This window comes from Silurus aristotelis (genome assembly GCF_946808225.1).
Source record: "Silurus aristotelis genome assembly, chromosome: 13".
Taxonomy (NCBI): domain Eukaryota; kingdom Metazoa; phylum Chordata; class Actinopteri; order Siluriformes; family Siluridae; genus Silurus; species Silurus aristotelis.
In genome coordinates, this window is record NC_139586.1 from 27,352,449 (window position 1) to 27,367,448 (window position 15,000).

The 15,000-nt window shown below is 42.3% G+C and overlaps 1 protein-coding gene across 5 annotated transcripts in view; it reads right to left on the bottom strand.

The window, feature by feature from the left end:
• Positions 1-15,000, bottom strand: part of nfia (nuclear factor I/A) — a 148,822-nt gene that overhangs the window by 18,564 nt on the left and 115,258 nt on the right. For 2 of the 5 annotated variants that reach the window (XM_083559252.1, XM_083559254.1), the window contains 2 exons: positions 8,463-8,594; positions 940-1,118 (listed from right to left, as the gene is read on the bottom strand). In XM_083559252.1, the coding sequence (XP_083415378.1) occupies positions 940-1,118; positions 8,463-8,594 (311 nt within the window). The remainder of the gene's footprint in view (positions 1-939; positions 1,119-8,462; positions 8,595-15,000) is intronic. The other 3 variants (XM_083559255.1, XM_083559256.1, XM_083559253.1) reach the window with 2 other exon arrangements.

A 15,000-nucleotide genomic window follows, 5' to 3' on the forward strand; every position in this document is an offset into this window, starting at 1 on the left:
AATTACGAATTAAAAAAGTCTAACAAATCGCTTACGTCTTACACGCTAGCATCATCACTAATTAATCATGACACGTCGATCTCCGTGGTTTCAAGACGTTTCTTCTTCTTTTTTGTTTTTATTTCTATATTATTTATCTATAACATCACACCACAGAGACACTGTATAAAGGAGACCTTATAGACCTGTGTGTGTATGTGTGTGTGTGTGTGTGTGTGTGTGTGTGTGTGTGTGTGTGTGTGTGTGTGTGTGTGTGTGTGTGTGTGTGTGTGTGCGTGCTTATGACCATGCAGAGACAGATTTCAGCCAGAAAGTGTAAATGAAGTGCGGGGTGCGGGCATCCTTGCTCCCTATCGATTTGGCGTCTAGACGCAAATATATCAACTATCTGTCTGCAGACACCCAGTCAGGACAGTTTCCAGCAAGTCAGCCTTCATCTGCACCATGCACATACATTCTTCACATTATACAAACACTTAGCACTGAAACATGTGTTCAAGACCAAATAGTTTTAAATGAATGGGAAAGAGGAAAAAAAAGAAAAGGTCTGACTGTCTATTATTAATATCAGGAGGATTTCATTTGATTGCATTGGGATTTAATAGAAATATTCGTCAACATAAGTTTTGATTGTTGTGATCTTTTGGCTGTAACATGTTTTCACACGGTGTAGGTGTTTTGGAAAGTAACAAGTCTCAAATCGCGCACATCCGGCAATTAAAACCGTCCGTGTGGAAACATAGCAAAAGTTAATTTTTGTGTCCTGATGATTTACGTAATTCAAAACACCAGAATCGAAACATTAACAATATTTTGTCTTCATGCACTATGTTAAGTTTGGTTTCGGAAACAAAAAAGCCAAGAACGGCTGGTATGCATTAGGAAGCCGGCACACGGGCGACACTTTAACGGGGTGTATGGATGTAAAATTCTCCTTACGTTCAGGAAGCCCACCTGTCCAGCTTGCTGACCACTGTCAGGGCAGACAAGTTGGACAAACTCCTTTAGAGTCTCCTGGGGATGGTAGCGGATAGCAGGATGGGAGAAGTAGGAACCAGGCTGTTGGATGATTGGAGACGTCGGGAAATGAAGACTTGACGGTGTGGCGTGAGGACTCGCTATAGAAAGAGAGAGAGAGAGAGAGAGAGAGAGAGGTATTCGGTTAGAAAAGGGGGAAAGGGAGAGGAGGACGAGGACAGAGGGTAAACACACCGGGTCGGAATCTATGAGGTAAATATTGCACACACTATGGAAAGTGAGCCCGCGGAGGGATCAGGATACATGCATATGAATACATAATCAAACACACACACACACACACACACACACACACACACACACACACGCATATATGAGGTGACATATTGAGAAGCTGCAGAAACACGGATCAATATTTGCACACCGGCGACAACCAGCACAACACACGGGCACTTCACACACCTGCCCTTAACGATGACAAGATGCAAGTCACAAATCTGTCAGTTGTGTCGAAAATCAACACGGCTAATTCGACACGCGTATGAATCGAACCCCTTCGGGAAATGCTAACTAATGCGCACTTCCTCCAACGCTGAGCAAACATCCACCAGTGCACCTTAAATGGCTCATTTCACATCGCATACACATGCATCAGACACACCACAGTATCTGAGCGAGTGTATTATGATTCCCCACGGCTACTTGGGGGAAAAAAGGTGCAGGCTATTTGTTGGTACCTCAAATGATGAAGACTACAGCAGGTTGCTTTGAGGTAAAAGAGCAGATCTGGACAGATTATAGTGTTTCGGTTATCCCAGAGATCCCGCATGTCGGTGTAACCTTCTGGTTCTTCCCATTTAGTTATGCTGCCATAGCGAGTCTTGCCGGAGTTCCTACTTACACCGTTATCATATGGTGTATTTCATTGTTATTCGTTTCGTTTATTTTTTTATTGTTGTATTTTTATATTACTTTTGATAAGTTTGCTCATTTTTATTAATCAGAATAACCAAATAAAGTGTTTAACTCTAATCTGTATATCCACAGTAAGTGATTCATGTATGCAAATGTGTGCAATCAATAATCTCTAGCATTACTCTCTACCAGTACCTAATGCCAGCCCTGGGAGTTTTTATTTAACACCATCACCACTCATTAGGGATCAACTTATACGGTATATAAAAAGCTGCTTTGGGACAATGTCCATTGTTGAAAGCGATATTCAAATAAACCTGAATTGAATTGATCGTCCTGGCTCAGAGAAAAATCCCAGGTTTATATAAACTGCCCTAATAAGCTCTTGCTTCTGTAGTAATAACTAACAAAAGAAAATCATACAATGGACAATCCAAAGACCTGAAAAACACGATGTTTATGATCTCCGTGAGTAGACATTTACTGAACATTTCGGAAGAAGTCTCCAGTGTCAGGACTTCGTTATAATCAGAAGATTTCTGAAATGGGACGATGTTGTTATTCAGTACCATGGAAAGCTACTTATTATAATTTTTTTCCTTCAAGTGAGAACAGCTGTTGATAGGTGTTTAATACAGCTGTTTATGGCTGCTATAGAGTAAGTGATAATCAACCTTAAATGTAACTGTGAACAGCTACAAATGATGTCATTCGATAGATATAAAAAAAAAATTGAGTTGGGATATTGAAAGGATATTGATATTAAAAAAGAAATAAATATGATGTTATTGGGAAAATAGCATGAAAGTCAGGGCTGTAACAGTAACAGCCTTTCATTATACATGAAATCTATAATAATTGCTTTTTCCTGGTCGGGTAGATAGATAAGATTCTCTCTCTCTCTCTCTCTCTCTCTCTCTCTCTCTCTCTCTCTCTCTTATATATATATATATATATATATATATATATATATATATATATAAAGAGAGAGAGAGAGAGAGAGAGAGAGAGATGAAGATAAAATATACATTATATAGAGAAAAATTTAAAAATCTGTGGACACCTGACCATAAGATTCGTATGTGCTTTATGAACAGATTTGTGTGGATTCTTTCAGTGAGAAGGGTGTTAATAAATGTATGTACTGATGTAGGTGAGGTGAGGAGGCCTGGGGTGCAGTCAGCATTCCAAGATCTTCAAACGATGTAAAGCATATCTTCATCTTCTTTTGTGCACAAAGGTATTGTGATCATGTCCTTATTTGCTATCATAATCAGCTCCACTTTTTCGGGAAGATGATCAGGTAAATTTTGTGGTTTTGTAGGGATTTGATGTAGGATGATGAGGCCTGGGGGACAGTCAGTGCACCATGTAATCTCTGGGCAATGTCATGCTGGAACATGTATGGGTCCCCTTGTTCAAGTGAAGGGAAAATTTGATTCTACATCCAAAGACGTCGTATACAATCCAGCTTTGGGGTAACAATTTAAACAAGAAAACTCATGTCTCCCAATACAGTGATCAATATAAAAAAATGTGTGAACTACAGTATAAATGCTGGTGTGTTAAGGACCATGTTAGCTGGCAGGAGCGCTGCCTAGTGTCATCTCTCCATGTGTTTAATACGTCCTGTGTATCTAGTTACAACTGGTACAGCTAATTGGAACAGAAATATCATAAGCGTGACTATTATAGCGAGATGACACAGAGGACCATGTGCAATCTCACACCTTTATAGCTGGGCCACTTTGTAATGCGTCGCGACTGACAGGCCTTTAATGGATCGAGGCTTATCAAGTATTTAATTGTACCCGGCACAATCTAATTAGGCGGCTCTTAATAGAGGTAATATTCGGTTATTGGTTATTAGTAGAAAGCCGGGGACGTGTGCGGCACTGCCTCTTTAAGCCCATGATGTATTGCATCGCAGTTAATAAGACTGCACTCTCTCCCTCTCTCTTTTCCAATCTCTCCCTCCGTCCGCCCTGCCCTCTCTCTTTCTTCCTCTCTATCGCCCTCTCTCTCTTGCAGTGGAGATGGTAAGCTGATACTATATAAACATTGTTAAAGCCACAGCTCCCTGCTGCAGTAATTCACTTAGCTTAGGCTGTGATTTATGGTTCTGTCAATAGGGGGTGACTTGGAACTCGGGATGCTTGGGCTGCGGCGTAGCCATTGTATTTACAGTAATAAAAGAATAGATTCGCTTTTTTCCCTGTGCCTTTCCTCATCTCGGGTGATGCTGCGTTTCATTCTTCCTTTCGCTTTTGTGACGGCGTGTAAAAAGGAATGCGGAGGGAAAACGGAAAGACGGGAAGCACCGCAAACAAACAAACACATCCTTTCCCTTTTATTGAATTAACTCTGCGCGCTGAGGCAACACTGCAGTGCCTGCTGCTGGAAACACACACCGACTGACCTGCATGATACACCCTGCCTAATATATATAATACACACACACACACACACACACACACACACACACAAAAGTAACATGTGCACAAAGCAAACCACACTTTGCCCCTCATGTGAAAACACTTACTCCCTTATTATGCGTTTTCTTCATTCAGAACATGTGATTCAGAGAGAGAGGACAGGGGTAAAAGAAAAAGAAGCTGCATCGAGCTCTGTTTTCCACCAGCCCAATCCATAATCCAACTGTTAACTTAATGAAACGGTCGAGCAGCATTTGGTTTCCCGTCCATTATTCTAAGAAGTGGGTCCAATTGGCAGTGCTGCATTTGTCTGGAGGCAACACGTCGAGACTGGATAGGTTCGCAGTCCTCTCTCGCCGGCCAAACAAAAACAATCCGTCAAAGCATTTACCTTTGCGAGGTTACGGGCCCACCTTACCCGCTCCGCGGTTTCAATCATCGCCGGTCAAAGCCCCGTAGATTCTTCGCCGTTTCGGAAAATCTCGGAAATTCTCGGGTGAGGCCTCCGAGGCCGCATTACTGGCCGCTCACCAGCTAACGTCGAGGGGAACCAAACGATCTGAAAGACCTCCCGTGTCAATTATGCAAATAGTCCCAGTCAATTAGCGTGCCTAAGAAACCTAATTCCCCCCCCCCCCCCCCCCCAATCCACCCATCCACCGATGGATTCTAAGTGTTCTGGAACGATTAGCAATTACTCAAATGGCTCGCTCACATGTCATAGGCTTGTTCGCTTAATGATGAATATTTGGACAAATTTGTGAGTAAAGATTTTCCAACATATTGCGTTACTCGGGATCGGCGGCGTAATTCCAGATGGGCTCGTGTTGAAAGAATGCAGATTTTACGGGAGGGGTGCAAGAAGGAGAATGGCCGAATATAGATATGTGAGAGCTAATAAAGCCTTAAAGACAAGAAAGAAAAAATAAGTGGTGGACAAAGTACAAAAAGTACAAAAGTTTTTGCGTTCAACTGTTCTTAATTATCCAAAGTACTAATTTATTACTAAAAATAATTACTAAAATAATGTTCCTGTTATTATTTTTATCACAAGACTCTTTAATCGCCTCAGTTTATGGGAAAAGACTCGAATGTGACTCTCAGCACACTGATCTATTAAAAGAATGATATTAATGACTCAAACACTGATTGATTTCTATTACAATGATCATGAACTCAAAACCTTCGTTTCAACTACTTCATAAAATCGTGTAAATAAGTTCACGTGTGTTGTGGTGAGTTCGAGTCTGGAGTTTCTTCATTATTTATTCCTCTCTAAATGAATGAACTGATGCTGAACTGCATGTTGGTGAACAGAAGATGCACCAAGTGGCAATCAAAACGAGTTTAAAACAGAGCTCGACTCTGATTGGTGGATCGCTGCATGTTTGACCAGTTAGGTTTTTATCCTCGTGAATAAAAAAGTAAAAGACTGATGTGAGTAACAAGTAAAATCTTCGACTTTGAAATAAAAGTTTTAAAAAAAGTCTCCCCAAATAGAAACACTGAAGTACAGTAACGACTTAGATTTACTTTGATACTGTCCACCACTGGAAGAAAGACTCTAGAAGAAAAGGAGGATGTAAAAGTGGAAGACAGTGAGCGTGAGACGGAGAGTGAGATGAGACGTTCCCTTCCCCGCCTTCTATCTTTACAGGCCAGCAGGAGATTCACCAGGAGTGTGGCGCGTCCATGTTGAGAGGCCTAATGAAGCCTGAAACTGGGACGGTCTGTCATGAAGTGAGAGGAAAAGAGATCAAGAAAGAGTGAGAGACTTTCTGATGTCCTCAGAAAAGCACTCGTGTGGCTGCACTGCGTCTTCACCGACTTTTGAGTTAACATTTAATACATCATTTCTCTCCATTGTGAAAACGAGATTCTCTCTGTCCCTGAGCCGCCTGCAGAGGTAGTGGGTGGCCCTGATGCTAATCCGAGGGGGGTCCATCTGACATATATCTGAGAGAGCAAATATGGAAATGATAATGACGTGCTGAAAAAAAGAAGGGCCCGACTCGGGCAGCTGCTCGAGAGCGGCTCCTCTGTAGCCATTGTGACGGCGCCTGCATGAGGGCTACGCCTCGAATAAAGGAAGGCTCGGGATTAGTTCCACTTTGCAAATCGTGTTGCTTCGCTGATCGCCTGCCCCGTCTCCCTGTCTCCCCGTCCCCTTGTCTCCCCGTCCCCCTTGCCCCAACCCTCCTTTCTTCTCAACAAACCCTCATTTCCTCCCCCTTTTTTATTTTGCTGCCAACTTATCTTGAAGAAGATATACACTTCGGGTGCATTATTCAAATAATAACGGGATCGATCAATAAAACGAGGGATAATTATTTCGATTCCTGTGTTGCAACAGGTCCACGGAATAACTTCGGAGACTAAAGGAGAGACCCAGGCTAATGAAGAGAGTCGCATGGATAGAACTTTGTTGATGTTTTTAAATATTCTATAATGGGTCCAAAAAAAAAAAAGAAAGAAAAGAAAAGAAAACCGACAGTTTTTCTTGGCTGGGTTTTGGAGTGCCCTGTTAACTGCCTGCATAAACCTCACCCAGGTTTCTCCTGCATGCTTTCTCTCTGAGTTGGAGAGAGAAATTAAGAGGGAGCTTCTAGCTTGCTTGAAATTAATTGCAGATTCGTGAACTTCACCTCAAAGGGAGCTGCTATTAAAATGAGGACGCATTCGTAGTAAATCATCTACAACCGTCTGGTTCAAAGCAAAAAAAAGTATGAAAGCAGTGTGATGCTCACATACTCATAAAGGCTCGATACTTTATTTCTACGAGTTATTTGAGCTGTTTTTGAGTTCACCGTGTCGGCGAACGCAAAGCATTTCAGACTTTCCTCAGGGATTTGTGCGTCATACGGACGAAATTCACAGCAAGTGAACATTTTCCGCCGTCGGATTTGTCCGAATAAAGAACTAAACAAATCTCATGTTTAGCACAAACTACACTAGATAAACAAAACTATGGGGACACCGGACTTTTCCAGTCATATCTGGTTCTTTGGATGTGGTGGCATGAGATTTCCGCTCGGCTTGAACAAACCAAACCTGCTCCAGCATCACAATTTCTCTGTGCTTAAAACCAGCTCCATGAAGATATGCGTTACGTGGCTTTAAGTGGAAGATCTCCTGATTTTATATCCTATTGAACAGCATGAATGTGAACGCTGACTAAACCCCAGGCCTCCTTACCTCACCTACATCACCACCTGACCTGACTACTAAACACTTTGTGGCTAAATGAATGTCCACAAATCTCCAAAATCTAGTGGAACATCTTCCCAGAAGAATGAAGGCTATTATTTTATTATATCAATCTGTATAATATTTTACTTACAGAAAACTGTATTTTTTATTCTTTAAACTTTTCACTGTTCCACATTTAGTCTCTTTTTCCTGTTATAAGAATCTTCCAGGAAGATGTTCCACCAAGATTTTGTGGAGATTTCTGGAGATTTTGGTAATTTAGCCACAAGAGTGTCAGGTACTGATGTAGGTTCATCATAAAGGTGTTTAATATGGTTGAGGGTCAGAGCTCTCAAGCAAGAGATCTTCCACATCTTCCAACTCATGGAAAGCATATTGTCATGGAGGTTGGCTTCACGTATTGTCATGCTGGAACAGGTTTGGGTCTCCCAGTCCAGGTTAAGGGGAAATTCCATGCTTCTGGATCCAAAGATGTTCTATCCGATTGCGCGTCTACAATTTGAGGGAACAGTTTGAGGAAGAACATATGGCTGAGAAAGTCAGGTGTCTCAATATTTTTGCCCAAACAAAGTATCGATCCATAATGATGTTGATTATAAGTGATAAAATTGCCTCCTTATTGTGTTTGTGTGCTATGATTGCACATTGCGCACACACACACACACACACACACACACACACACATTAGAGCTGTGAAGAAGGTTCCCCTCGTGTTCTTCCCCTGCACCAAGTGAAAAGGTTCACCCTGGGAAAAAGGAGGTGTGGTAGGAGCAGAGGGAGGAGCAGAAAAGGGTGCTGCTGGGTGTGTTTAGGGGCTCTGCAGGGGGGCTCAAGGTGATGCTGGCAGGGTTTTGGTGGAGGAGGAGAAGGCAGGAGGAGGGGAGGAGGAAGCAGGTGGGGGGTGTTGGGAGTTTTGGACCTCACCTCTGGGTCCTGTAATGACTGCACGATGATGGTGTGTGAATGCCGTTCGGGGGGAGGAGGAGGTCTGCGGAGGCACAGGGCTGCTGAAACCAGACTTCTCTGACTTCTTTAATGTGGTGGGCGACGGCATTCCTGGCAAGAACGATCGATAAGGGCAGTTTTAATAAGGCAATGGAATGAAGACACAGGCTGGCGCACAGCTGAGAGAACACCGCAGGTGCGGGTGTGTGTAGGTGCAGGTGTAGGTGTAGGTGTGTGTGTAGCGGGGAGGTAGCAGGTCGATAAGAAACCAGCAAAGGATGCTGATATTCAGAGGGACGTTTTTGTGAATGAGAGTGAATTTCATTCAAGGCATGACTATTTGAGTGTACTTTTAAGTGCTAGAACTATCAATACACCGATCAGACATAACATTATGAGCACCTGCCTAATATTGTGTTTTTCCCCTTTTGCTGCTAAAACAGACGTGACCCATCGATCATCAACAGCATGAACTTCTTCAGCAGTTTGAGCTGCAAGAGCTCGTCTGTTAGAGCCTTCAGCCTCGGCTGCTCGTGACCCTGTCGCCGGTTCACCACTGTTCCTTCCTTGGAGCACTTTTAATAGATTCTGACCACTGCAGACCAGGAACATCCCACAAGAGCTGCAGTTTTGGAGATGCTCTGGCCCAGTCGTCTAGACTGCCTAATAAATAAATCCATCCACTAGCAGGTGCCATGATGAAGAGATCATCAGTGTTCTTCACTTCACCGCTCATAATGTTATAGTGTCATGATGTCATAATGTTATGCCTGATCAGTATTTATATAAAACTCTGGACATATACATACATAGGTGTATTATTATATAAAATAAAATGGTAAAAATGTACAGTATGTCATACAAATAAAAAAAAAAAGTCTCTTTAGCATATTCCTCGTTAAGAAAACAAAAAAATACACAAAACGAATATACAATGATACAAGTAACAGTTCAATCAAATTGAATTTAACGCTGAATTGATACGATCAGGTTCAGCGTCGATATGATCGGACCGGTTTCATCACGACGGAGCTCTTTATGTGATCCAGGCTCTAACGGAATCGATCGTTTACAATTCAATGTATCTCTGTGACGCTGCTTTGGGACAAATGTCCATTGTTAAAAGCGCAATCTGAATAAAGCTGAATTCTTTCGAGCGTTTCACAGGGCGGAAGCTTCTGTCTTGCTAAAGTATTTCCAAACATATGGCCTGCTTGCGGTTTGTTTTCTCTTGCTGGCTGATCGACTCAAATGTCGTGTCGTCACGTATGTCGAGAGGAAGCGGATGCGAGGCAGGTGAAGAGTTCTGGACTCAAAGTCAAGCAGATTCGAACAGATTCGAAGACACAAGGTTTTAGGCCCCATCATAGCACAGAAACTGCTCTAGTTAAAATCACTAATGACCTGTTTTTAGCTTCAGACCAAGGCTACATCTCCCTATTAGTTTTACTAGATCTTAGTGCTGCGTTCGACACTATAGATCATGATCTTCTCCTCGATTGCTTACAGAATTACATCGGTATTCAGGGACAGGCATTAAGCTGGTTTAAATCCTACCTGTCCAATCGTTACCATTTCGTAGATTTAAATGGAGAGCTATCCAGGATAATGCTAGTAAATTATGGCGTGCCACAAGGGTCAGTTCTAGGACCCCTGCTTTTCACAATATACAGTGGGTACGGAAAGTATTCAGACCCCCTTAAATTTTTCACTCTTTTTTATTTTGCAGCCATTTGCTAAAATCATTTAAGTTCATTTCTTTTCCTCATTAATGTACACATAGCACCCTATATTGACAGAAAAACACAGAATTGTTGACACTGTTGCAGATTTATTAAAAAAGAAAAACTAAAATATCACATGGTCCTAAGTATTCAGACCCTTTGCTCAGTATTTAGTAGAAGCCCCCTTTTGATCTAATATAGCCATGAGTCTTTTTGGGAAAGATGCAACAAGTTTTTCACACCTGGATTCAGGGATCCTCTGCCATTCCTCCTTGCAGATCCTCTCCAGTTCTGTCAGGTTGGACGGTAAACGTTGGTGGACAGCTATTTTTAGGTCTCTCCAGAGATGCTCAATTGGGTTTAAGTCAGGTTTTTGGCTGGGCCATTCAAGAACAGTCACAGAGTTGTTGTGAAGCCACTCCTTCGTTATTTTAGCTGTGTGCTTAGGGTCATTGTCTTGTTGGAAGGTAAACCTTCGGCCCAGTCTGAGGTCCAAAGCACTCTGGAGAAGGTTTTCGTCCAGGATATCCCTGTGCTTGGCCGCATTCATCTTTCCCTCGATTGCAACCAGTCGTCCTGTCCCTGCAGCTGAAAAACACCCCCACAGCATGATGCTGCCACCACCATGCTTCATTGTTGAGACTGTACTGGACAGGTGATGAGCAGTGCCTGGTTTTCTCCACACATACCGCTTAGAATTAAGGCCAAAAAGTTCTATCTTGGTCTCATCAGACCAGAGAATCTTATTTCTCACCATCTTGGAGAACTCCATGCGGGTTTTCATGTGTCCTGCACTGAGGAAAGGCTTTCGTCGAGCCACTCTGCTATAAAGCCCCACTGGTGAAGGGCTGCAGTGATGGTTGACTTTCTACAACTTTCTCCTATCTCCCGACTGCATCTCTGGAGCTCAGCCACAGTGATCTTTGGGTTCTTCTTTACCTCTCCCACCAAGGCTCTTCTCCCCCGATAGCTCAGTTTGGCCGGACGGCCAGCTCTAGGAATGGTTCTGGTCGTCCCAAACGTCTTCCATTTGAGGATTATGGAGGCCACTGTGCTCTTAGGAACCTTAAGTGCAGCAGAAATTTTTTTGGAACCTTGGCCAGATCTTAACCTTGCCACAATTCTGTCTCTGAGCTCTTCAGGCAGTTCCTTTGACCCTAATGATTCTCATTTGCTCTGACATGCATTGTGATCTGTAAGGTCTTATATAAACAGGTGTGTGGCTTTCCTAATCAAGTCCAATCAGTATAATCAAAAATTTCTGGACTCAAATGAAGGTGTAGAACCATCTCAAGGATGATCAGAAGAAATGGAGAGCACCTGAGTTAAATATATGAGTGTCACAGCAAAGGGTCTGAATACTTAGGCCCATGTGATATTTCAGTTTTTCTTTTTTAATAAATCTGCAAAAAGGTCAACAATTCTGTGTTTTTCTGTCAGTATGGGGTGCTATGTGTACATTCATGAGGAAAAGAAATGAACTTAAATGATTTTAGCAAATGGCTGCAATATAACAAAAAGTGAAAAATTGAAGGGGGTCTGAATACTTTCCGTACCCACTGAACATGCTTCCATTAGGAAATACTATTAGAAGGCATGGAATTAGCTTCCATTGTTATGCTGATGATACCCAGCTATATATTTCATCCAAACCAGGCGATACAGCTCAATTAGCTCGCATAACTGAGTGTGTTGAAGAAATAAGAGATTGGATGACCCATAAGTTTCTGCTATTAAATTCTAAAAAAACGGAGATTTTGCTCATCGGCCCAAAAAATAGTACACAGAAGCTCCAGCATCTCAGCCTGCATTTAGACGGTTGTTCTGTAACTACTAGTTCAACGGTAAAAGACCTGGGAGTTATTTTAGACAGCAACTTATCTTTTAAAAATCACATCACTCAAGTTACAAAAACAGCCTTCTTTCACCTTAGAAATATTTCTAAGCTAAGAAATATGTTATCTATATCTGATGCAGAGAAGCTCGTCCATGCGTTTATGACCTCTAGAATAGACTACTGTAATGCATTACTAGGTGGATGTCCTGCATCATTAATAAACAAGCTTCAGTTAGTTCAGAATGCCGCAGCAAGAGTTCTTACTAGGTCAAGAAAATACGATCATATAACCCCAATCTTATCGTCCCTACATTGGCTTCCTATTAAGTTTCGAATAGACTACAAACTACTGCTACTCACTTATAAAGCACTAAATGGTTTGGCTCCCATGTATCTATCCAGTCTTTTAACACGCTACAATCCGTCACGCTCCCTGAGATCTTAAAACTCTGGGCTTCTAGTAGTTCCTAGAATAGCAAAGTCCACTAAAGGCGGTAGAGCATTTTCACATTTAGCTCCTAAACTCTGGAATAGTCTTCCTGACAGTGTTCGGGGTTCAGATACACTCTCCCAGTTTAAGTGTAGATTAAAAACATATCTTTTTAGCAAAGCCTACACATAACATACATCACACACATCACATCATAACCTTGTGCTCCAGAATATATGATTACATACACATTATCAACTTGTGCTGTTAATATCATGAACAGCAGCTACGCTAATTCCTCTCCACTGCTTCTCTTTCTCTCCCCATCCCGAGGCATCCTGAGGTTTGGCCAGCTCCAGTCACGTCCCACCTCGTGAAGATTATGGACCTATGGATGATCATGGAGAAGTAGATGCCGAGTGTTTAAAGGCCCTGGCATGGAGAAGCTGATGCTGGATCTATGATGATCACAAATTGTTCTGTATTGTTGAAAGATTTATGATCAAACTCTTGATGTCACCCATATGAGGATGGGTTCCCCTTTGAGTCTGGTTCCTCTCAAGGTTTCTTCCTCATATCATCCAAGGGAGTTTTTCCTTGCCACTGTCGCCACGGCTGCTCATCAGGGACAAACGCACACCATTCACCTTCACTGTTGTTTTCTGTAAAGCTGCTTTGAGACAATGTCTGTTGTGAAAAGCGCTATACAAATAAACTTGACTTGACTTGACTTGACAATCGCAGCAGTAACACAGGATGAGGTGAGGGTGATCATTAGAAGAGGATATAAGGGACGAGGAAAAAACAGTGAAAACGAGCCGAACTGTGCAGCGTTCTGATGAGTTTATATGTATGTGTGTGTGTGTGTGTGTGTGTGTGTGAGATCAGGAACACCTGAACTCAATTAGTAGCTTGGTGATTGTGAGCGCAGTAGACCGTGTAGTCCATAGTGGCCATGTTTAATAGTCAGGGTGGATGCTGGGAAATGGAGTTCAGCTCTGGCCTTGTGTGTGTACAGCCATTTTCTTTGTCAACACCAGTTTACTGAAAATTATTGGAAAACAACACATTGATTCGTATCATTGACTTGCGGATATCAGACAAATGTTCTGATTCGAATCAAGGTTTTTTTTGTGAATTTTCAAGTTCAATTATATTCTTTCATCCCTGAAAGAAAGGAAGGTGCTTTTTTACATGTACTTTTCTTACCTTTGCATAGCAAAGTGATGGTCAGAAGCCACGTTCAGACATGTTACAGCACCCCTGGAACATTAAGGCTTAAGGGCCTTGTTCAAGGGCCCCAAGAGAGGCAGCTTGGGAATACCAGGGCTTGAACCCCCAACCTTCCGATCAGTAATCCAAAGCCTTAACCTCTGAACAACCAGGTTAGCGAGTATTATTACTTATTAGAAATCAAGCTTTATTGTTGCAGTGGGCGGCGTACGGTCTGAGCACTGACAAGCACGAGGACTTGACTTCTTTGATGGATTCTGGCGAGGTCTGTTTTCCGAGTGGAACCCGTCTTGGAAAACCTCTGTATGACCCTAAGACTGCACTGTAACTCAGTTTCAGTCTGCCACCGACCTTCTTATCGCCTCAGACATTTTTGTGGAGAGCAATAATCCTAATTCTCAAACCCTTAGAGAGTCTTTGCGGTCTCCTGAGGTGCCATATTGAACATGCAGTAGAACCGAATTGTCAAAATATTTCAGGTTTCATCCTCATGTAACTTAGAGTGATAAGGAACAAACTTATAGGCGCTAAACGTATACATTCATTAATATAACTTAATAACTTCTATCTTCGAGACCATTGTCCATTGTTAAATTGATATTGTTAGCCAACAGAATACCGGTGAAAATTGGGCTTCTGTGGGATGGAGATGGATGATCTTCTGTGGGGACCAGTAACAATAGCAGAAGCAAGAAGAAGATCTTTAAGAAAATGTGCAAATGTTGTTTTGGGTCAAAAGCTTGGTGTAGATTGTGAAGATATTGATAAAATAGTTCATTTTCACTCAGGATGAATTGTTGCTTTGAGAAGACGGAGGTGAAAAACGCTTAGCGGGGGATAAATAAGAGCAACGCTTCGCATGATGTCGCTTTATTATTTTTTTTATATTAAACCTCGTGCTCCTCACCGCCTCTCCATCATTCCGCGATTCCTTCCAGGCACAAATGAGGAATGGACCGAGTGCAGCTCAACACCTGCAACGCAAACTGATGAGAATACGGAAGGCAATTAGGGACCGGCGTGAGCTTATTAGCCACTGGATGGGTGGCGGTGGGAAATCGTGGACACGTGGGCTCTAATATCTCATCCGGCTGTTCAACAGGACCACTTCATGCTTGGAGAACTATTTGGTGCTAATTTTTTCTTCACACAGCCCAGTGATTTTAGGAAGCTGTGGTCAGAGCGAACCAGGATCGTGGCTGGATCCAGAGGAACACTTGGTCGAAGCTCAAAACAAACTTGGATAAAAACCTGGTCTTTTGAAGAACAACCACAAACATCTAAAAAATTTTC